Below are 21,466 nucleotides of genomic sequence, written 5' to 3'. Positions count from 1 at the left end.
CCCCGGATCGACACCCATGATCATCATGCATCATCAACACGAGGTGTTAAACAATGAAGAGAGACAAGAGAGGGTGGTCATCTCGGATCACACCAGTCCTCTCTTACCTTCTCTGCTTTACTGTATACAGACTCATCGTGTGCATCCTTCACACTCCGTATCCCCAAATACAGTAACACGTTGAAATCTCGGTGCGCATGGCGTGTTTTTATCGATAACCATGAAAACTCCCTCTCTTCTGACAATCAAAGATGAAAATGCTTATCAAGACGGAAATCATGAAAGGATTTTTTAATTGGTCTATTGTACTTTTAATTAATGTTAATTAGCTATGGCGCATTGACTCACTAATTATGCAATAAATAGGTGCTAATTAATTCGCCCTGTCTGGACAGATCATTATAGCTACTCATGTTGTTATATTAGTTTATTTTAAGCCAAATTAAACAATCGTTATTCATGTTTTATTCAAGTTTTAAATAAATATGTTGTCATTTCTTACATAATGTATAAAATCTTTGAAAATCAGTGTCATTTATGGTGTATTATTAATGCCATCGTCATTCAAAGTGATAAGGGAAAGCAGAAGATGGAAAATATATGAATGCATCAATTAATATTATTTCAATGAAGAACTATAATTAACTTAAAGATGTGTGAAAATAGCAAAAATGAAAATGGGAATAGAATGAGAACGATATTCGTAGAGAACAAGAGTGAGGATGGGCAAGGGATAGTGAGAATAAGGATAGTAATGAATGAAAAACAAAGATCATAAATAACGAAAGTTAAAGTGTAAAATATTTGCATCAATTTTATTTGCAAATTACCGATTTCACTTTTTCTTCCAATTTTCAAGATTTATTACATGGTACAAATAAAAAAGACTTTATTTTAATTTCGTTAGCTCATATATCTATTTCCGACCCCTCCCAATCCCGTGGATTTTTCACGAATCCTGCTATTTATAAATAATATCTGACGGCCGAAATAAAACTCGGGTTACGGCTCGCTGGGCCAATTTATTTGTAATGGTGATGATCTGGATATGCATAGGCAGAAGTTTTGCACATAATGGTCAGATAGCACCAGTGACTAAGATTGATGTGAAATATGCAAAATGCAAGAGTGAGAGAGAGAGAGAGAGGGAGAGGGGAGGGGGGAGGGGGATGAGAGTCAGAGAGAGAGAGAGAGAAAGAAAGGGATACTCGAAGAGGATCCAATACGCAGCCCAATTCAAATAAAGTCGAGTAGATGAGAAACGTTATCCACATAGATACAATAAATTCAAATAATTTAGCGGGAAAGCCAGATATTGAAAAAATAATCTTTTTGTTTTCTTCTTCAATTTGGCCAGTTACATAATAATTATTGTTGTTATTGTTTATGTTAGGGAAATGGAATCTAAAATCCCTATGTGTCAATGAATTCCTTAAAAAAAAAAATAGGAGTCTATTCCGGGGGGGGGGGGGAGTGGTAGTGTAGCTAAAGAAAAAAACTATTGGGGTGCCTTGTGGTGGTAAATTCCCCAAAGAACCCCCTTTTGTTTAAAGTATAAGCTGGAGCTGGCAGCTAAACTGCTCGCGGCCAGTCAATTCAAGCACGCAGCTACACTCGGCCGTCAGATGTTTTAAAAAAAATAATTATCCTCGAGTACACCCTCTGTTGTCCTCACAATTATGTTCAGTATGTTTCTAATCGTCGTATGTTTGTTTGACGTGGACCTTTCACCATTCAAAGTTTGACGTTCGTATCTAATCCTTTTTTGTTCGTTTGGCATGGATCTTGCACCATTCGAAGTGTAGCTGTTGTTGTTATTGTTGTTTTGGTGTATAGGCGTTTATCATTAAGGAGTGAATATTTACGCGTCCGTATCTTTACTAGTCTTGTCCTTTCAAGACCTAGATTATTTTTTCGCTCTGTTGTGCTAAATTGACAAATAAAAAAAAACAGAACTGCTCCCGTTAACCTCTTTTGTGTTCCTGCACGCTGATGCTGGACGACCATAGATGTCGAAATTACATTACAACTGCGGATCCTTTTGAATATAGAGCCATATTTTGCATTTTTTGAGCAACAAGTGAAATTCATGGTACTCACGTAACTCAAACCTGTGGCCGGTGTATAGGGCGCTTCAAGTACCATGATCATCTAGGATAGTGGTAAATAACATAACATTAATCATCGGATTTGGGGAAATAAGGTTGGTGATATCATTTCCACAATTTCCGTGACTACAACATGGAACACCGGTCTTCGAAACAAGTTTGTTTCCGGGTAAGCTATTTATACCGATATTGTTATTATGTCGCATCATAATTATACCATATCAAAACATTTGGTTCACTGAACAGTGCCTGTTTAATTAGTAAAACATGTTCTTTGGAGAATGACGTATAAAACATGTTTACATCCGTCTCCATTCTGCCAGAAGTACCATTTTTTTTTTTAATTTGACTAGTATGATACGACAAAGACTATGTTTTTTCTAGTAAAGCAAACAAATTACAATTTCATTATGACTTACTATTGTGTTTTTTATTGTTTAAAATAGTCAATTTACTGACATATGTTTAATTTTATCTTTCCAACCATATCAGACTCGTTTTGATTGATCAAGTCTCCAAGATTTAAGAGCATTACATCTTTCGCCCAGCAAGTTGCCCCCTCCCCCAATACAATTTAAACGAGCTTTATTTCTTAATCGATACCATTGATTTACAAATGTTGCTGAAATGACATAAATTTAAAAGATTTGTTCTCACCTTTTTGTAAATGATACTTTCTTATGAGTTTGTTGGAAAATGTCAAATTCCCAAAATAACGGTCAGACAAAGAACATGCTTATCAAGAAGCCTTCATGGCACGGCTTCGCGAAATGGCGCCCCCCCCCACTTTTTTTGAAAAAGTATGTTAAAGAGAAATAGAAAGAAAGAAAGAATAGTGACCTGCCAGTGTCACGAATGAGGTATCTATATATGCTCATCTGACCGTAATCAAATTTAATAAATCCTTGAGCTTTCGGGGGCTGCGTCCCCTGGACTCCACCAAGGGCCCTAAGGCGGGCCCCCTGGATGCACATCTTACCGTACATGAATGCCTTAAACCCCTGAGCTTGTCCCCTGAGTGACCTGCCAGTGTAACAAAAAACGTATCAAATTATGCTTTATAATAAAGGGATAGTTGAGTTCTTGTTTCAGACCGCAAATGTCCTCAAAGTGCATGGTTATTGCACTTATTCTTATTTGTGACATTTCTAGCGCCCTCTTAGGACCTAAAATTGCTATGCAGGTAATTTTAGACCCCAACATTTGTGAAATTTAGCCAATACGATCATACCCATTCAGTATGGTATATTTTCGCTTTGAGATTTCCCACTGTAGGTGCCCTTTTTTCTCTCTCCAGAAAGTGCCCTTTTTGTTGGTGCTCCCCCCCTCACTTTGGAAGTCGCTCGGCCGCCCCTGAGCTCAGGGGTTTTAGGAATTTAATTACGGCAGATGAGCATTCAGGGGTAGAGAAGTAATGTGAATATAATGCCTCGCTTAATTGCCGCGCTGAGATATAACCAAGGATCTTTGCATCTTTAGTCAAATGCTTAAATTACTCGACTACGATACCTTTAAAACTCTTGCTTTCACATGAGTGGGACGACCTAGAGATAAATTGACGGTTGCATTTTTAATTCATATTTTCTAATCCATTTTATATATTTTTCGCAGGGCTATAATATTCTTCTCCTTCTTACTGTGGTAACGATCTCGACTGTGTCTGCATCGAACTCTTCTCCATGCATATCAAAAACAATTGGTATAACTTGCACTTGCCTGGGCCATCCACCATCTCCACCCGAACGTCCACGGTTTTGCATTTGCTATAAAGGTAAATATAAATCTAGTTTCACAGTAGTAGTGTAGTTTATATACCACACTTAAGAAATCCAGCCGTCTGATTGGTCGAAATTGCAGTCGTGATTTTAGCCATTTCCCGTAAAGAAACGAAAAATGCCGAAACCATTTAATAATCCAAGAGTAAAATCCCTGCAAGATTCCAGTTACCGGGAAAATAATACAATCTTGCTGCGTTACTCATTGGTTTACGTGTTAAAATTTTCTTTGAGCGAGTGCGGACATCATACAGTGCTTTTTGTCTGCAATTCCCAACTGATCGAAAATTTCAGTCATTTTTCGGGCGGTGATAAACAGACAGTTTATCAGATTTCCGTGATGTTTTAACCAATCTTTACTCGATACAAGGATAAGGTAAGAATTCTTGGTAGATTTTTTTTGAATTCGGCATATAAAAGGGATATCGACTGCTTTAATACTCGAGGACTGGCTGTTTCTATACTGGCTCTCTGTAAATTTGCCTCCGCTACCCCCTCGGCGTGCCTTGGGGTGATAGCTGCGGAGGCAAATTTCCCTAGAGCGTATATACAAAAACAGCCAGTCCTCTCGTAGCAGTCGATATCTCTACAGTGCGTCCCGGAAAAAACGAAACCAAGAAGTATCGATGTTTTATCATAACTTAATCACAACCATAATTAATGAATGATACATATTTGGAAAGCTTAGAATCTCCTCTTTCAGTTGATGCTACTCACGTGATGCATATTTACGCATGAGTGATTAAAAGCAATTTGAAGGAAGGAAACCGAAAAGTAATTTGGCGGGCGGTATCTGAATTTCAAAGAAAATTTCATATTTCCAGAAAGTTCATTTTCTGCTCTTTCATAATGATACCTCAATCAAGAAAAATGAGACAGGAATAACAAAGTTCTGTTTGTTTAAAGTAGCCCTTACATTTTCATAATTTTAACAAACGAATTCGTTTTCACTGGGTGCCTGCCGTAGCAAAAAGCAGATTTGAGAAAAGACTTAACTCCGTTTCGTTGACAATCAGCCATGCATGAAGACGAGAGTCTACGGCTGATTGTCAACGAAACGGAGTTAAGTTTTTTGTTAATTTCTTTTATTGATACGGCAGGCAGCCAGTGGAAACGAATTCGTTTATGGAAATGCAAGCACTACTTTAAACAAACAGAACTTTGTCATTAAACTTTCTAGAAATGTGAATTTTTCTTCGAAATTCAGATACGCCCGCCAAATGTCTTGTTGGTTTCCTTCCTTCAAATTGCTTTTAATCACTCACGCGTGAAATATGCTTTCCAAATATCTATCATTCATTAATTATAGTTTTGATTAAGTTATGATAGAACATCGATACTTCTCGGTTTCGTTTTTTCGAAGGCTCTTGACTCCTGAATTGATTCTGATATACGAGAAGTCCAAAATTTGAACCTTGCTCGATTCTTCAATCCTTCAACAATGTCTTATCAACGTGTGTTCCTCCCGACCATGATGTATCAAATGGGTACGTTGTAATTAATGCTGGGGTAATAGTAATTACAGGGCCCGCATAAAGAGCAGGTTAGTCTACTTACCCAATGTGCTGCAGATGGGAAGTAACCTCTCGAATGCAGTCACTGTCCAAGGCACCTCACTAAAACTCGGGTAATAGCAGTACTTTGTAGGCGCATGCTGCATCCCCTGAGGCGGATAAGTGTCCTTTATCATCATCATCATAATTATTAATCATCATCGACATCATTCTTATTGATGTTGATGCTATTATTGTTAATGTACTCAAACAACCGTAATCTTAATCAAAGTGGTAAGTGTTTCTACTACCGTGAAACACATTCACATTCTTTAAGAAACGTAGGGGTGTAATTATTTCCTCGATCCTTTCTTTAACGAACGTATATCAATGTAATTGTTTGTTAGTGACCAACCTTACAGAGTCTGGAGCAACCCATGACTCCGTCTCAGCGAGTTGGTCAGCACCTGATGGCGTTTACGACGGCTACAGAGTGACCTGTTCAAATGGAACAGACGTAGGACCACAAACTCTCGATGCTTATGCGACCATGTTTACCTGTACCAATCTAACAACTCCTGGAGCAAAGTACACCATCACAGTCGCGACATTGTGTACGAATAGTCCGAGCGAGCTATTTCCAATCACAATTGTAGCATGTGAGTAGTTCCGTTTACTAGGCAATCGACTCTATTTAACATGTAACTACTACGGTACCGGATTTATAAATTTAGATTTTATATTTGTGAAGATAACTAAATGTACTATGGGACAAATGAACCCTGACCCTTCATTGATTTTGAATAATAAGTGACGTATCTTATTATTGTCTTAGAATAGAATATATTTTGACTCGGTGAGCATCATAACGGTCGTAAGTTCTCTTCAGAACTAGCATTAGGGATTTCTGATTGTACAACAGGATGTTCATTTTATATACCTTAGATATATACATATAAATATATACCATATAACTTTGTTTACCTGTACCAAACTATCAACTCCTGGAGCAAATTCTACCATCACAGTCGCGACGTTGAGTTGGGATAAAGAAAGCGAACCATGTCCAGTTACAATTACAGCATGTGAGTTATTCATTGTGCTGCCAGCTGACATTTACTTAGGTATTGATCATTTAGTTTTATGGAATTTTTGTATGTGTTTTGCTGACATCTCCAAGATGTAGTAAAACATGTCAGTATGCTTTCAACCTTTATAAAAGTTCTTGCTCAAACATTTATTATCATGAAATCATTACATGTTTTCCAGTGCCTCTCAAGGTTCTTGACCTTACCGAGTCCGCAGCAACCCATGACTCTGTCTCAGCAAGTTGGTCTGCACCTGATGGAGTGTATGATCGCTACAGAGTTACATGTTCAAGTGGATCAAAGATAGGACCAAACACCCTCGATGCTAAGGCGACCATGTTTACCTGTACGGATCTCCCAACTCCTGGAGCAAACTACACCATCACAATCACGACGTTGAGTTGGGATAAAGAAAGCGAGCCAAGTCCAATTACAATTACAGCATGTGAGTTACCAATTCTGCTGCTAGCTGCTATTTACTTAGGTTTTAAATATTTAGTTTTATAGAATGTTTTGTATGTGTTTTGCTGACATCTTCAAGATGTAGTAAAACATGTCAGTATGCTTTCAACCTTTATAAAAGTTCTTGCTCAAACATTTATTATCATGAAATCATTACATGTTTTCCAGTGCCTCTCAAGGTTCTTGACCTTACCGAGTCCGCAGCAACCATGACTCTGTCTCAGCAAGTTGGTCTGCACCTGATGGAGTGTATGATCGCTACAGAGTTACATGTTCAAGTGGATCAAAGGTAGGACCAAACACCCTCGATGCTAAGGCGACCATGTTTACCTGTACGGATCTCCCAACTCCTGGAGCAAACTACACCATCACAATCACGACGTTGAGTGGGGATAAAGAAAGCGAGCCAAGTCCAATTACAATTACAGCATGTGAGTTACCAATTCTGCTGCTAGCTGCTATTTACTTAGGTTTTAAATATTTAGTTTTATGGAATGTGTTGTATGTTTTTTGCTGACATGTCCAAGATGTAGTAAAACATGTCAGTATGCTTTCAACCTTTATAAAAGTTCTTGCTCAAACATTTATTATCATGAAATCATTACATGTTTTTCAGTGCCTTCCAAGGTTTCTGAAGTTACCGAGTCTGGAGCAACTAAGGACAACACGTGAGTTACCAATTATGCTGCTAGCTGATATTTACTAAGGTTTTAAATATTTATTTTAAAAAAACTGTTTGTATGTGTTGTGCTGACATCTCCAAGATGTAGTAACTAATGCCAGTATGCTTTCAATATTTATATCCGTTCTTTTCCTGCAAGTGAATTTTCCCTTTTAGCGTTAGAATTAGATATATATATTTATATAAATATCCAAAAATACTCAAAGGAGGGGGGGGGGGGGGGGAGCAGGTTGTACTTTAATTTCAGCTACGCAACCATTATTCTCTTATCCCCTTATCCCCTTTTGCATAATTATGTGTAATTTGAATTCCTATCTCGTTGATATCATTGTGACAATCATGCCTTTTAGAATTGCTACTTTCACAAAAACTATATATATATATATATATATCGTCTTTCATTTGAATTCATTCTAATGTTAGAGTAAAGTTTCACTATATACTGGCTCCTTGGTCTACTACAGCATGATTTTGATATCACCAGATAGGTCGTACCGTCAGGGGCTGATCCAGCCGGCGACAAGAGGGGGGGGGGGGGCCAAATCTTGAGAATTTTTGTTAGCGCCAACTCAGCCGGCTGGTGAATAAGCTGGGGGGGGGGGGGTAAGAGCACACTTTTTTGTTTTTTTTGGGGGGGGGGGTGGGGAGGCCCAATTCGTGAGAAAATATTTAGCAGCGATTATCCAGCCGGTGAATACGCAGGGGGGGGGGGGGGGGTGATGGAAAGGAGAACCACTAATTTTTGGGGGTTTGGGCGAAAAAAAGCTTAAATTTACGTTATTATCCTATATTTTTAAACAGTTTTGGGGCTGGGGGGGGGGGGGGAGGCCAGGCCGGAAAAATCGCCACATGGATCCGCGCCTGCGTACCGTCGTAGTACTTAAAGTAGGGCCTATTTCTGTGTGACAAGTCTAATCATTCAGTGGATGTCCATGCAGGGGAGGTCCGTCTCTCTGCTTTACTCAAATTCATTTGGCTAGCTCTATGTTGCCCTAATTCTATCATCTAATCCATCATAAATACCATTTATGTTGCAAATCTTTTGCTCTTGCTATTTTATATTTTCAGCAACCGATGTCACTCCTCATACTGCAACTACTACTACTACTACTATTACTACTACAACTACTACAACTACTACAACTACTACAACTACTACATCAACTACTACAACAACTACCACTACTACTACTACTACAGCAACTACTACTCCTAGTTATTATACTACTAACACTACCACTCCTACTAATTCTACTACTAACACTACTATTCCTACTAATTATACTACTAACACCATTACTCCTACTAATGATACTACTAACACTACTACAACTACTACTACTACTACTACTACTACTACTACTACTACTATAACTACTACTCCTACTAATTGTACTATCATTCTGTGGATTTCCGTCTCGCTGCTCTACTTCGTTGTGTTCGGTTTGTTCTGTGTTGCCCTAATCTACCGGATGGATACAATAGCCTGATGTACATGTACCCATGTTGCTATCCGCAGGTGATTAAAACATGTTGGAAAACCTCTTCACACCAATATACGAAGATTCGAAAAAGAATCTTTAGGATGAATGGTAGTGATAAGAATTAAACATTAAGAAGTAAGAACTTATAACGATAAAACGTACCAAATGTGTCGTTTAGTAGAGTGGCTTAAACAATAAAAACTCTTTTGAAGATAGCTAGTTCTTATATAGCGCTTTTCAGGACCGAAGGCCCTCTCAAGGTGCTTTGCAGATATATATATTATTACCCGGTCATCGGATTCAGGCTAACCCGCACATAATATATGCACATTCTCCACTCCCTGGGGAGCATTCCAGCCAAGCGTCATTTTTACAAGCGCACACTTGCTAATCTAAGCACATTAGCTTTCGCATCCTACGGGGTACCCATTTAACACCTGGGTGGAGAGTGGCAAATGTAGATCAATGTCTTGCCAAAGGACATTAGTGCCGCGGTGGGACTTGAATTTGTGATCCACAGTCCGGTGACATATCCACTCGTCTGCGACACCTCTGCTAATATATATGCAAAGGTCGTTGGTTCGAACCTCTGCACAGCACTAGTAATGAAATTTGATGATATGTTAACCTACATTAAATTTTGCAATCCTTTGTTGTGGTGTAGGTGGTAAGATGATATCCGTTGAATGCTTTGCGAACCCAAATCGTTGTTTTTCTTTCGTTTCTCTACTTTTTTAGTGCATTTAAGAATTTTTCTTTTAAATTTGAGCACAACATACTCTAATCTAATGTACATATCAGGGGGGTGTTTCACAAAGATTCTAAGTTGAACTTATCTCTAAGTTGGACTTAAAAATTATGGAAAGCCGTTAGCATCTTTGAAAATATTTTGTAAAAGTTATTTTGAAAGGCATAAAATGTTGATTCAAATCATTCATATTTTCTATCATCAAGGAGATTTCATGTTCTGGATTTGGAATCTATAAAAAAGTATAAAATACTTGAATTTCTGCTTCTGAATATATTTCATTTTAAGACTCCAATGGCTGTCCATAATTTTTAAGTACAACTTAGAGTTAAGTTCTACTTAGGATCTTTGTGAAACACCCCCCTGGTGTCATATTTCCTTTTAGTGACAACCAAACTGAATGCACTGAAGAAGGTTGTAAGCCACGAAAGAGGTACATCCATGTCGTACGATAGCCCAACCGATGAAAATTTACGGGACACTGTCCCAGCAGGAGACCATCAGGACTTCGGCACTGTCATATCATACAATGACCTAAACATTGAAGTGACGACGCCATGCTAAGACAAGGATCATTTCATGTTGCACCTATAAAGCAATTTATTGTTTGATATATTACTCATTGCGGATATAGTATCGAAAACAATATCGCTAGTGACATTCGTTTGTCTCGCAATGTATGGTCAACAAGGGATCTAAAAGATCACGACGTTTCGTGTGCCGCTGCTACACTTCGTCAGGGGATAAAATTGTTGTTGGTAATAGTTTAAGGGCGTTCATTCAGTATTGAATGTATATACGCCATATCTTCAGTTTTATAAGAAAATCAGGTATCCATAAAGAAAACTGAAAATACAAATTTATAATGATATAATTAATTAGTCAGTAACGCAATTTATTAGGAGTCTCTGGATGGTTTGCATCTTCGTATTTCTGCTTTTTTTATACGTTTAATCTGGTTAGCCCGGTTTCGATTGCATGGAAATCTAGCCATGCATCATAACTCAAGGCATGGGCACACAGAAGATTTTTTTCTGATGGGGACCCGGGGGAAATTCAATGAATTATTGATAATTTATTGCATTTTCTTTGTGTTTTTATTTGTGGGAACTGCCCCCTACCCTAGTCCCCGCTGCGTACAGTCATGGTTCAGTGGCAAAGCAATGGCCTCGTAACTGTGAGGCCCCAGGATAAAAACCGTGTCGATGTGCTATATTAGTGCCCTTTTGTGGGGCATTAATTCTCATTGTACTGTCATTTACGACTTAAGGGCGTAGGTCCCCTAGTTGATAATCATAGTAGCATACACATGCTTTAGCAGTCACGCAAAACAAACACTGGAAAATTAATAAAATCTGAGAATGTCTACTATTATCTAAATCTATTAGGAATAAATCATTGTCAAAATAATTCCATAAATTGGGGTAAAAAATAAAACATTCCAACTTTATGAGCAACAGTGTAGCCTATATGAATAAACAAACATTCATGAGTGGCTGAACAAGAGTATTGTAAATATACTACAAATTCAAATTGGTAACAAGAATTGCTATACGTTCAAATAAACTGCCGGAAATGATATATGATATTAAGAATAATCAAAGATGGCAACGGCGCTATAGTAACGAGAACCAAGTCCTAGACAACCATGACCGGAATTATGATAGGTAAGTGTGTTGAAATTCCGAAAATGCAAAGAGATACAAGACTGAGTATATTCATTTATTGTGTGCTTATCCGGATGTTGTCATAATGTTAATACATTATTTTGTAAAGATTATGAAACATTTTATGATATGCTTTATACGTACATAATTATATTCAAATAATCAAGAGTTGTGAAATGATACACCTTTTAACAGACGGCTGAGTATTGGTAGTATGTGGTATTATGTGTTCTAATAGTAGATAATGAAATTATTTAACCATTCAGAGGTTTCTTAAAGATATTATGTCTCTTTTGCAGCCAACATCAAATTCTGTAGAACTTTGCAGGAATTATGAATATGTCATCTATGTTCTATCTGTAAAATTCAAACGTTAGCAGTGTCCTAATATTCAACTTATGCAAGGAAACCCGTTTACTTGCTAGACTTCATTGTCAGACACTATTGAGTAACTGGCTGGCTTTTTTCTTCTTTAGTAGTAACACACATAAAATGAGCTGTAAAGGGTACATAAGCATTTGTCTACATCAATAACCCACTTCTTGTAATGGCCAAAATTAAATCTTTGCGCAGCGTAAAACATACGACCATTCAGTACAATGGTCTGAAAAATCAGACTATTACTTTCTGGCTCTATAGCTCTCAAGTCGATTCGACAAATAATAGTCGTTATTTTCCCACTTAAAGACATTTTCAAGCCCCCCTTTTTTTTTAGGGAAGTTCTAAATTAGAATTATCTTTCACATGCCGTTGGAATTTAACCTTTTCATTTGTTTGGCCTGCAAATGGGACATAGTACCTTTAAGTTGGAAACATTGACGTAAATTTAGTAATGTAGGTATCGTGTGATATTATATATTTTAGTTGGTATGATAGCATGTACAGGTTTCACACATGTTATACTGAGAGTATTTGTTGGGTTTGTTTGTCGGTCGATATTTACCTGACTGCTATTAATAAAGCACAGGGTCGGCGATCCCGGGGAGGGGGGAACACGCCCCCCCCCCCCCCCAGGATCGCCGACTATTATTTTTTCGTTGAGCAATAAATGATATTCAATTTTGCACTGATCCTGTAACGTGCTCAATTGAAAATTAACAAAAGAAATGCTCATGTAAACCTCCTTTGTGTTTCTGCACGCTTGGGTGATCACAGATGTCGAAATGACACTACAACTGCGGCTTCTTTCGAACACGAGTATAGAGCCGTATTTTGCATGAATTCACCTGTGTACGGTGTATAGGTCGCTATGTACAGCCACCATGATCGACTAGGATAGTGGTAAATAAGATCAAAACATCGTAAACAAAAGTCATCGCATTTGGGGAAATGTGGTGATATCATCATTCCCACAGTTGCCATGACTAACTTGAAAATGGAACACTGGTCGTCGAAACAAGTTTGTTTTCGGGTAAGCTATTTGAAACACTATTAAATATTTTCCTCAGTTAAAGTTAATGTTGTCAACAAGGAAGTAGGGACGCTAAATGATTTGCAGCATATACACGGTTATACGTGTCCCATTGCAAAAATAGAAGAGAAGAAGAAGAAGGCGAAACAAGGACAACAACACGAACAAGAAAAACAAGAACACGAACAAGAAAAACAAGAACAAGATGAAGAAAGAAGACGGAAGAAGAAGAAGGAATAAAGAGCAGGGGAATTATTTCGGGCTTTTCCAAGAGCAACTGCTAGCGACCTAGCGTAATGACGAAAGTACAAAGTATCAACGTTTCTCAGCTTGATGATTTTTGAATAATGTAACTTCAATTTTATCATTTTAATTCAGCATTTTTTTTCATGTGGTTTGCACAAACTCAATTTACAAAAGCATAATTGAAGAAAAAGTTTGTAGTATGTACCTTGCATGTTTTAGTGCTAATTTCAGTTTCTATTCATATCTTGCAGTGTAATTGACAGGACAAAGAGCAATCGGGATATAACAATACGAAGAAAATTGAAAATATGATATCAAATCAACTTGAGCGCTCATTGTTCATAATATACGTAGGCCTAGGCATACAGATTAGCCTCAAGTCGAAATGAAATATCACGAAGCCCCAAGTATAATGCTTGTTTGTTCAGTCACGGTAACATGAAGCCAGTCATTCGGGGCGGGGGGGGGGGGTCTAATTACTAGATGAGTGCATGAAGTTGTGTGAATTAACAAGACCATCGATTAGGGGAGGATTCTTAATTATCTGATATTTCCTTTCTCGTCTTTACCCCCCCCCCTCTTTTTGTGTCATTCGCTTGGGGGAGCCCCTGTGCTAAGCCACTGTATAGCCTCCAAGAGTCACTGTCTTACGAATCTTATACACAATTATATATATTCATGAATCATGATCATGTAAATGTTGGGCATCCGTATTCGTTATCAGTTGGTATAAATGGGAGATTCCATAAAACAACCACAGTCATAGGTAAAACGTATACATGTGTAGTTGTTTTTCGATAATATTTTTGCTATTTGAGTATGCTAGTGTTGTGAGGTGATGGGGGTGAATATCAAATAATGTAGAACCTTCTCGTCGTAACAAATGTGAGATATTGGATATATTGGATAGGTCACTGTTTGATTGTTGTTAGGACCCTACCCTGATATCCCTACACATTTGAAAGGATATTTCGTCATAGAGGTCGAGAATCATCATCGTTCTCATGAAACTAGACTTTTACATGGTAATGATTATAGTAACGATTAATAATAGTGATAATAATAATAATGATAGTGAAAATGATGATAATAATAATGGTAATAATAATAATTACATTTATAGCGCTTTATATTATGTTTCTAAGCGTTTTACATTGTAATTATTATTTCCCCGTGGTCATTGGATTCAATAACAAATCCCCAATAGTGCACACGCTCCGCTCCCTGAGGAATATTTCGTCCAAGCGCCATTTACAAGCACACACGTGCATGAACGGGCAGATTCAATCATGTTGATGTTCGAATCCAATTTAAAACCTGAGTGGAAAGGATCAGAGAAGCGATGTGAGTATGCCGGGCCGAAATATAACCGACGACCTTCGCATCTTCAGTCAAATGTTTAAATTACTCGACTACGCGATACTTTTAAAACCCATACTTTAAAATGAGACGACCTAGAGATTAATAGACGTAAACATTTAATTCGGGCATTTAATGTTTTTTAAATTCATATCTTCTAATCCATTTTATTTCTTTGTCGCAGGGTTTTACAATTATTATCCTTCTTACTGTGGTAACGACTGTGTCTGCCTCAAACTCTTCTCCGTGCATATCAGAAACAATTGATACGACTTGTACTTGCCTAAGCCCACCACCACGTCCACCTAGTCCATGCTATAAAGGTAAGCATAGGTCTAGTTTCACAGTAGTGGTAAGACATTAATGCTCATTTACCACTAGACTCTGAAAGAAAGAGAGCCAGAAAGAGACAAGTGAAGCAAATCCAATACACCCCAACAGTCAAATAAAGTCTGAGAGTCTCAATCCACACATTTCCAATTAATTCAAATATTTTGCCGGGAAAGCCAAATAATCATTTTTTCCAATTTTTGAGTTATATAATAATTATTGTTGTGTTGTTGTTGATGTACGGGAAATGGTTCAAAAGCACAATATGTCAATGGATTCCTCCAACAAAAAAAACACAGGGACCTATTGCAAGGGGTGGGGAGCAATGTAGACAAAACTATCGGGGAGCCTTGGGAGTGGTCATTCCTGCAAAGGGCCCTTTTGGGGGGAGCCTGGTGACTTTACTCTGATAAAATAGTATAAATCCAGGGTAATAACAGTACTTTGTAGGGGCACTTTGCATCCCTGAGGCGGATAAATGCACTTTATTTATCATCATCATCATATTCAAGGGTGTCGATTTGTATCCGTGGTTGGGGGGGATGATAGGTGCCAAAATATTTTCGGCAATGGATCAAAGCAGCCCAGAGGTAGAAGCGTGTGGCAAGTTGCACCCCTCCCAAGCGCGTAGCCAGGATTACATTTTAGGGGGCGGTAGTGAGCACGCGAAGCGCGGTCCCTAGGGGGTTGTCCACCCCCGCGAAGCGCGGAAGCTCTGACTTTTCACTAAATTATTAGAGAAAGAAGACGATTCGTTGGACCGTTCTCGACTCTTAATCCTTGTTTGAATCAAGTTCCCCTTCCTCCGCGCGTAGCGCGGAAGCTTTGACGTTTCAATAGATTATTAAAGAAAGAAGACGATTCGATGTACCATTCTCAGCTCTTAATCTATGCTTGAATCAAGTTCCCCTTCCTCCGCGCGTAGCGCGGAAGCTCTGACGTTTCATTAGATTATTAAAGAAAGAAGACGATTCGATGTACCATTCTCGACTCTTAATCTTTGTCTGAATTCATTTTCGCCCATTCCTGCGCGTAGCGCGGAAGTTTTCACCTTTAAATACATTATTAGAGAAAGAAGACGATTCGTAGTATCGTGTCCTCCATGAATTTAGTTTCCCACTTCCTCCCCTACCGCGCGAAGCGCGGAAGCTTTAACGTTTTATAAATTATTACTCTTAATCCCTGTCTGTATTCATTTTCGCCCATTCCGCGCGTAGCGCGGAAGCTTTCACGGTTCATTAAATTATTAGTAAAAGAAGACGATTAGTTGTATCGTGTACTCTGACCTTTCATTTGATTATTACTCTTAGTCCACGTCTGAATTCAGTTGCCCCCCTATTAGCTTTGCCCTTTTCACTGAATTATTAGAGAAAGAAGACGATTCGTTGTACTGTTCTGAATTTAGTTTCCCCACTGAAAATAAGTTGTATCACAAATAAGTTGTGACATAATAATCTTTCTCCAAAAATGAAAAAATGTTTTAGGAAATATCAGGAAATAAAATGAGTGAAAAAATAAAAATAAAGATACAATGACGTGAATTTTAAAAAGGGTGAACGGAAACAACATAACAACTAGTGAACTTGTTATAAGTCATACTAATGTCCGAAAATCTTTCTCCTAGTCTCCGATCTCATCACGAAATCGTCACAGAGTTCATTTACGTTTACACTGTCCAGGATTGTCTGATGTGCATTGCAGATTGCTACTTTTGCGCTTCGCGCTTAACATTTAGCTCGTTGCTTTTTGACGCTGCGTCTTTGAATTTGGCGCACTGCATTTCTATGATGCTGTTGATTGAACAAATTGAATAAATTCATCAATTCCTGATGAAGCCGTATGAGCGGGAATTCAATTTATTCTTGTCTCATATACGGTTGTCTTATTTATTTCATATATATGTATGTATTATGAAAATGAGATAGCAAAATGTGTATATTAACTACTCTCATCGGGCTATCATCATTAATTTTTCTCTTCATTTTTTTTTTTTTGATGGTGAATTATTGGGGGGGGGGGGGATGATTGTACAGGCCACCCCCCCCCCACCTGAAATATTGGGGGGGGGGGGATATATCCCCCCATCCCCCCCCCCCCGGGATCGACACCCATGATCATATTAATCATCATCGACATCATTCTTATCGATGTTGATGCTATTGTTGTTAATGTACTCAAACAACCTTAATCTCAATCAAAGTGACAAGTGTTTCTTCTACCGTAAAACAAATTCACACCTCTAATATTAAGGGTTGTAATTATTTCCTCGATCCTTTCTTTAACGAGCGTATATCAATGTAATTGTTTCTTAGTGCCCAACCTTGTCGAGTCTGGAGCAACCCATGACTCCGTCTCAGCGAGTTGGTCGGCACCTTGTGGAGTGTATGGCTACAGAGTGACCTGTTCAAATGGATCAAACGTAGGACCACAAAACATCAGTGCTGATGAGACCATGTTTACCTGTACCAATCTACCAACCCCTGGAGCAATTTACACCATCACAATCACGACATTGTGTAGGAATAGTGAAAGCAAGCCATGTCAAATTCCAATAACATCATGTGAGTTATCTATTGTTCTGCTAGCTGACATTTACTTAGGGTTTAAATATTTAGTTTTATGGATGTTTACTTTTGTTGACATCTCCAAGATGTAGTAACGAATGCCGTTTTGCGCTTTCCACCTGTATATTATTATTATTTTTTTTTTATGCCTTAGTCACACCTTTGCGTATTTGGCTTTAGTCCAGAATCTGCACGGTCCTTTATAATTTCCCTACACTTGATTCAAGCCGTCGAAGATGGCGTTATCAACAAACTCATAATTATGCTCACCAGATTTTCGCCGGGTGTCTTAATTTAATGATCACGCCACCATCGGCTGGTAGCAAGTAAGTAGGGAGAGGTTAGCGTTGGTGTGGTGGAGATCAAAATTAAAGGGGAAGTCCACCCTGAAATTAAGTTAGTTTTAATAGGAGTAGAAAAATGAGAGAAACAAGTCAGTGAAAGTTTGAGCAAATTCCGATTAAAAGTAAGGAAGTTAGGATTTTTGAAGTTGTGATCAATCAAACACAAATTGGCAACTCTATGACGTATCATGCGAGCTCAACTTCCATTTGCTCAGTACTAAAAAAATCTAAAATTTTCATTTTCCCTCAAGAAAAATTTCAACCATACATGCACCCTAAATATAATAATTGCAAATATGTTTCTATACTCCCCCTGCAAGGAACAAATATATATTCCGTCATCAATAACGAAGAAAACATGATTTTATGGAATATTATGCACGAAGCAAATGAAGGAGAGCTCGTATAATAAGTCACAGAGTTGCCAATTTGTATTTGATTGATCACAACTTCAATAATTCATTACTTTCTTATTTTCATGCAGAATTTGCTCAAACTTTCACTCACCTGATTTTCTTATTATTCTACCTCTATCGAAACAAACTTATTTTGGGGGTGGACTTTCCTTTAAATAGGCCAGATTCTGGACTAATTTGGCTTGCGTATTGCTGCGTATTTATGGCAAGCCGTTTTAATATTTATTCCCATTTCTTGATATCAAGAAATCGAAATCGAATTCTTTGTATCGGTTCATTTCTTGATATCAAGAAATGGGAATAAAATTAATGTTAAAACGGCTTGCCATAAATACACAGCATTGCGCAAGCCAAATACACAAAGGTGTGACTGAGGCATTACCTCAACAATTACTATTCACACTTATTGTAATTGAGTTGTCCGTTGTGCCGTTATAACTAGATATATATATTAAAGTGTAATTATTTGCAAAAAGAATCCAAAAGGGACGACATCAGGTTGAGATTTGATTTCAGATATGCAACCATTATTCTCTCATTTCTTTTCGCATATGTGTAGTTTGAATTCCTATCTCGATAATTTCATTGTGACAATCCATCCCTGCCTGCGCCTTCCAGGAATTGCTACCGTAAACTAGATTGTATCACAAAAAATATTAATCTAACACGTGCTTTACTCCTCATCTCAGTAAATAGGTCGTAGTACTCCAACCATACCAATTACAGATCATTGCAAGTAGGGCCTATAGAGTATAATCATTTAGTGGATGTCCATCTCTCTGCTTTGCTCAAATGCATTGGGCTGGCTCTATATGTTGCCTAGACCGAAACGGATTATTTCAGCCAAGTTAGTAAGTGGAACCGATGTATTATAGCCTAGGCCTAATTTACAATTGGATATACACGAGGTAAAATGACATTTTGGGGGATTTTGGGGGCATAACAATACGACCTGAAATGGCCGTGGCGTTATCAAGGGAATGTGTATAGACGGTTTCCGTCTCTAAAGAGAGAGCCGACCCTACCCCAATAAGAGGCTAACGAACGAAAGAGACGGAAAATTCGGTCTATATGTTGCCCTAATCCTACAACCTAATCCACCGCAAATACTATTTATGTCGACAATATTTTGCTCTTGCTATTTTATCTTTTCAGTATATAATATTACTCCTCCTGTTACTCCAGAGAGACAAACATCCGACAAATTTCCGTTAATGTTCGTCTCTCTGCCCTGCTCCCTCGTGTTGAGTTTGATCGCTGTTGCCCTAATCAACAACTACAAAAAGCCCACATACCAGGTGAAGACAAACATTTCAACCTGCACCAAGGACAACGCAGGGGTATTCCCTGTTGCTAACTGCAGGTGGGTCAAACATGTTGGAAAAACTCTTTACCATTAGACGAAGATTAGATTTTTTTTAAGGATGATTGGAAGTGATAAGAATTAAACATTAAGATGTAAATACTTAATACGATAAAACATACCAAATGTGTCGTATAATCGAATTTAAAAAAAAATCATCTAAAAGATGCAAAGGTCGTTGGTTCAAACGGCTCAGCACTAGTAATGACACTTGGCGAGATGTTAACCTACATTTGCCATCCTTTATCGTGATGTAAGTGGTGAGATGATATTCATTGAATGCTTTGAGAACTAAACTCATTTTTGTTCTTTCGTTTCTCTACCTTCTAGTGCATTTAAGAATTTCTCTTTTTAAATTGAGCACAACATACTCTAATCTAATGTACATATCTGTTGTCAGATTACCTTTTAGGGGCGGCCAAAATGAATCTACCGAAGAAGGATTTAATGTCACGAAAGATACAGCCAAGCTCTCCGTAGGTGATGACCAACCAGGTACACGTACTTCATGCATGTCGTACGATAACGCATCCTACGCACATTTACGGGCCACTGTCCCAACAGGAGACCAACAAGACTTCGACACTGTCATGTCATACAATGGCCTAAACATTGAACTGACGATGCCATGCTAAGACAAGGATCGTCATCATCAGGCGCGGATCCAGAGGGAGGGGGGGGGGGGCGAGCTGGCCTTGGCCCCTATGCCCCCCCCCCAAAAGAACAGAATTTTCCTTATATTTTTTGCCAGGGGGGATTTTCAAATTGCCGGGGGCAAAACAACAAAAAAACAACTACAAAAGTAGTGCTCACTACCCCCCCCCCCCCGCCACTGAGCAAAATTTTCAAATCTCAGCACACTAAATTTTTAATTGATTTCAAATTTGGGACTCCCCCTAAGAAATCCTGGATCCGCGCCTGGTCATCATTATGCAATATATATTGTTTATTCGCGTTATTCGTGTTAGATACTCATTCATTGATGGCGGTGACGGAAACAGAGTTTTAGAATACATGTAGAGCCTTTTGGCACAAAATGTATGCGGATCAATAATGGCTCGAGCTCTGTCCTGACATGCTTGTCCAGTTTAATCAGTATAAGATTATTTTTTTTCTTTTCTCTCTCCCTCGAGTTCAGTTTCTTATTACGTATAAGACATATTCTTTAGTAACATGTGGTGTCACTTTATTATACTTCGGTTATGGTAATCGGGAGAGAAAATAGCTCTCATGCAATTTAATAATGTTTTGATATCGAATATTGATGAAATTACCCTTACAAAATTGTACCATGGTAACCATGGTACTTTTGTCCAAGTTACCATCCACCATGGTAACCATGGTTTTCATGGTACCAAAACAATGAAATACATTGTTTAATGACCCAATGTATTTTATTGTTTTGGTACCATGATACCCATGGTTACCATGGTGGATGGTAATTTTTACAAAAGTACCATGGTTACAATGGTACATTTTTGTAAGGGTGATGGGGTGGGAACGGCGCTGGTACAGAGAACCAAGTCCTAGACATGACCGGAATTGTGCCAGATAAGTGTGTTGGAAATTTAGACAATGCAAATAGTTACAAGACTGAGTATATTTTTTCATTGTGTGCTTAGCCAGATATTATGTAAAGATTATGAAACATGTTATGGTATGCTTTTAAATATAATATACATAGATATTTTCAAATAACCCAGATTTGTGAAATGAAACACCTTTTAACAGACAGCTGGATAGTGAGAGTATGTGGTATTATGTGTTCTGATAAAAGATATTGAAATTATTTAACCATTCAATCGTATTTTAAGTTGGAAACATTTACGTAAATTGAGTAATGAAGGTACAGTGTACTAGTACTTTAGTTGAATGGCACGTATCTGTTTCACACATGCTATACCAAGAGTATTTGGTCGGTTTTTA

At 38.1% G+C, this 21,466-nt stretch overlaps 2 protein-coding genes across 4 annotated transcripts; both read left to right on the top strand.

Annotated features, from left to right (window-relative positions):
• The first annotated feature begins 1,745 nt into the window (after nucleotides 1–1,745).
• Nucleotides 1,746–20,326, top strand: LOC100889167. Of its 2 annotated transcripts, none has more exons than XM_030987986.1 (5): nucleotides 1,746–2,277; nucleotides 14,708–14,846; nucleotides 17,166–17,414; nucleotides 19,333–19,540; nucleotides 19,941–20,326. In XM_030987986.1, exons 1-5 carry the CDS (start codon nucleotides 2,242–2,244, stop codon nucleotides 20,173–20,175), a joined length of 867 nt encoding a protein of 288 aa, XP_030843846.1. In that variant the 5' UTR covers nucleotides 1,746–2,241; the 3' UTR covers nucleotides 20,176–20,326. The 2 variants fall into 2 exon arrangements, with proteins under 2 accessions (XP_030843846.1, XP_030843844.1); XM_030987984.1 differs by lacking the exon at nucleotides 1,746–2,277 and adding an exon at nucleotides 12,682–12,918.
• LOC115924964 lies at nucleotides 7,141–10,592 on the top strand. 2 transcript variants are annotated; one of them, XR_004064512.1, is made up of 4 exons: nucleotides 7,141–7,357; nucleotides 7,543–7,594; nucleotides 8,677–9,127; nucleotides 10,226–10,592. XR_004064512.1 is itself a non-coding variant. In XM_030987998.1 (3 exons), the coding sequence occupies exons 1-3, from the start codon at nucleotides 7,249–7,251 to the stop codon at nucleotides 8,822–8,824; spliced, it is 309 nt and encodes a 102-aa protein (XP_030843858.1). In that variant the 5' UTR covers nucleotides 7,141–7,248; the 3' UTR covers nucleotides 8,825–9,354. The 2 variants fall into 2 exon arrangements, 1 of the variants encoding a protein (XP_030843858.1); XM_030987998.1 differs by lacking the exon at nucleotides 10,226–10,592 and having other exon boundaries at nucleotides 8,677–9,354.
• Nucleotides 20,327–21,466: the final 1,140 nt, after the last annotated feature.

Source organism: Strongylocentrotus purpuratus, unplaced genomic scaffold (genome assembly GCF_000002235.5).
Source record: "Strongylocentrotus purpuratus isolate Spur 01 unplaced genomic scaffold, Spur_5.0 spur5_contig_839, whole genome shotgun sequence".
Lineage (NCBI taxonomy): Eukaryota > Metazoa > Echinodermata > Echinoidea > Camarodonta > Strongylocentrotidae > Strongylocentrotus > Strongylocentrotus purpuratus.
The sequence above is the reverse complement of the archived record's forward strand: the minus strand, read 5'-3'. Positions and strand labels throughout refer to the sequence as shown.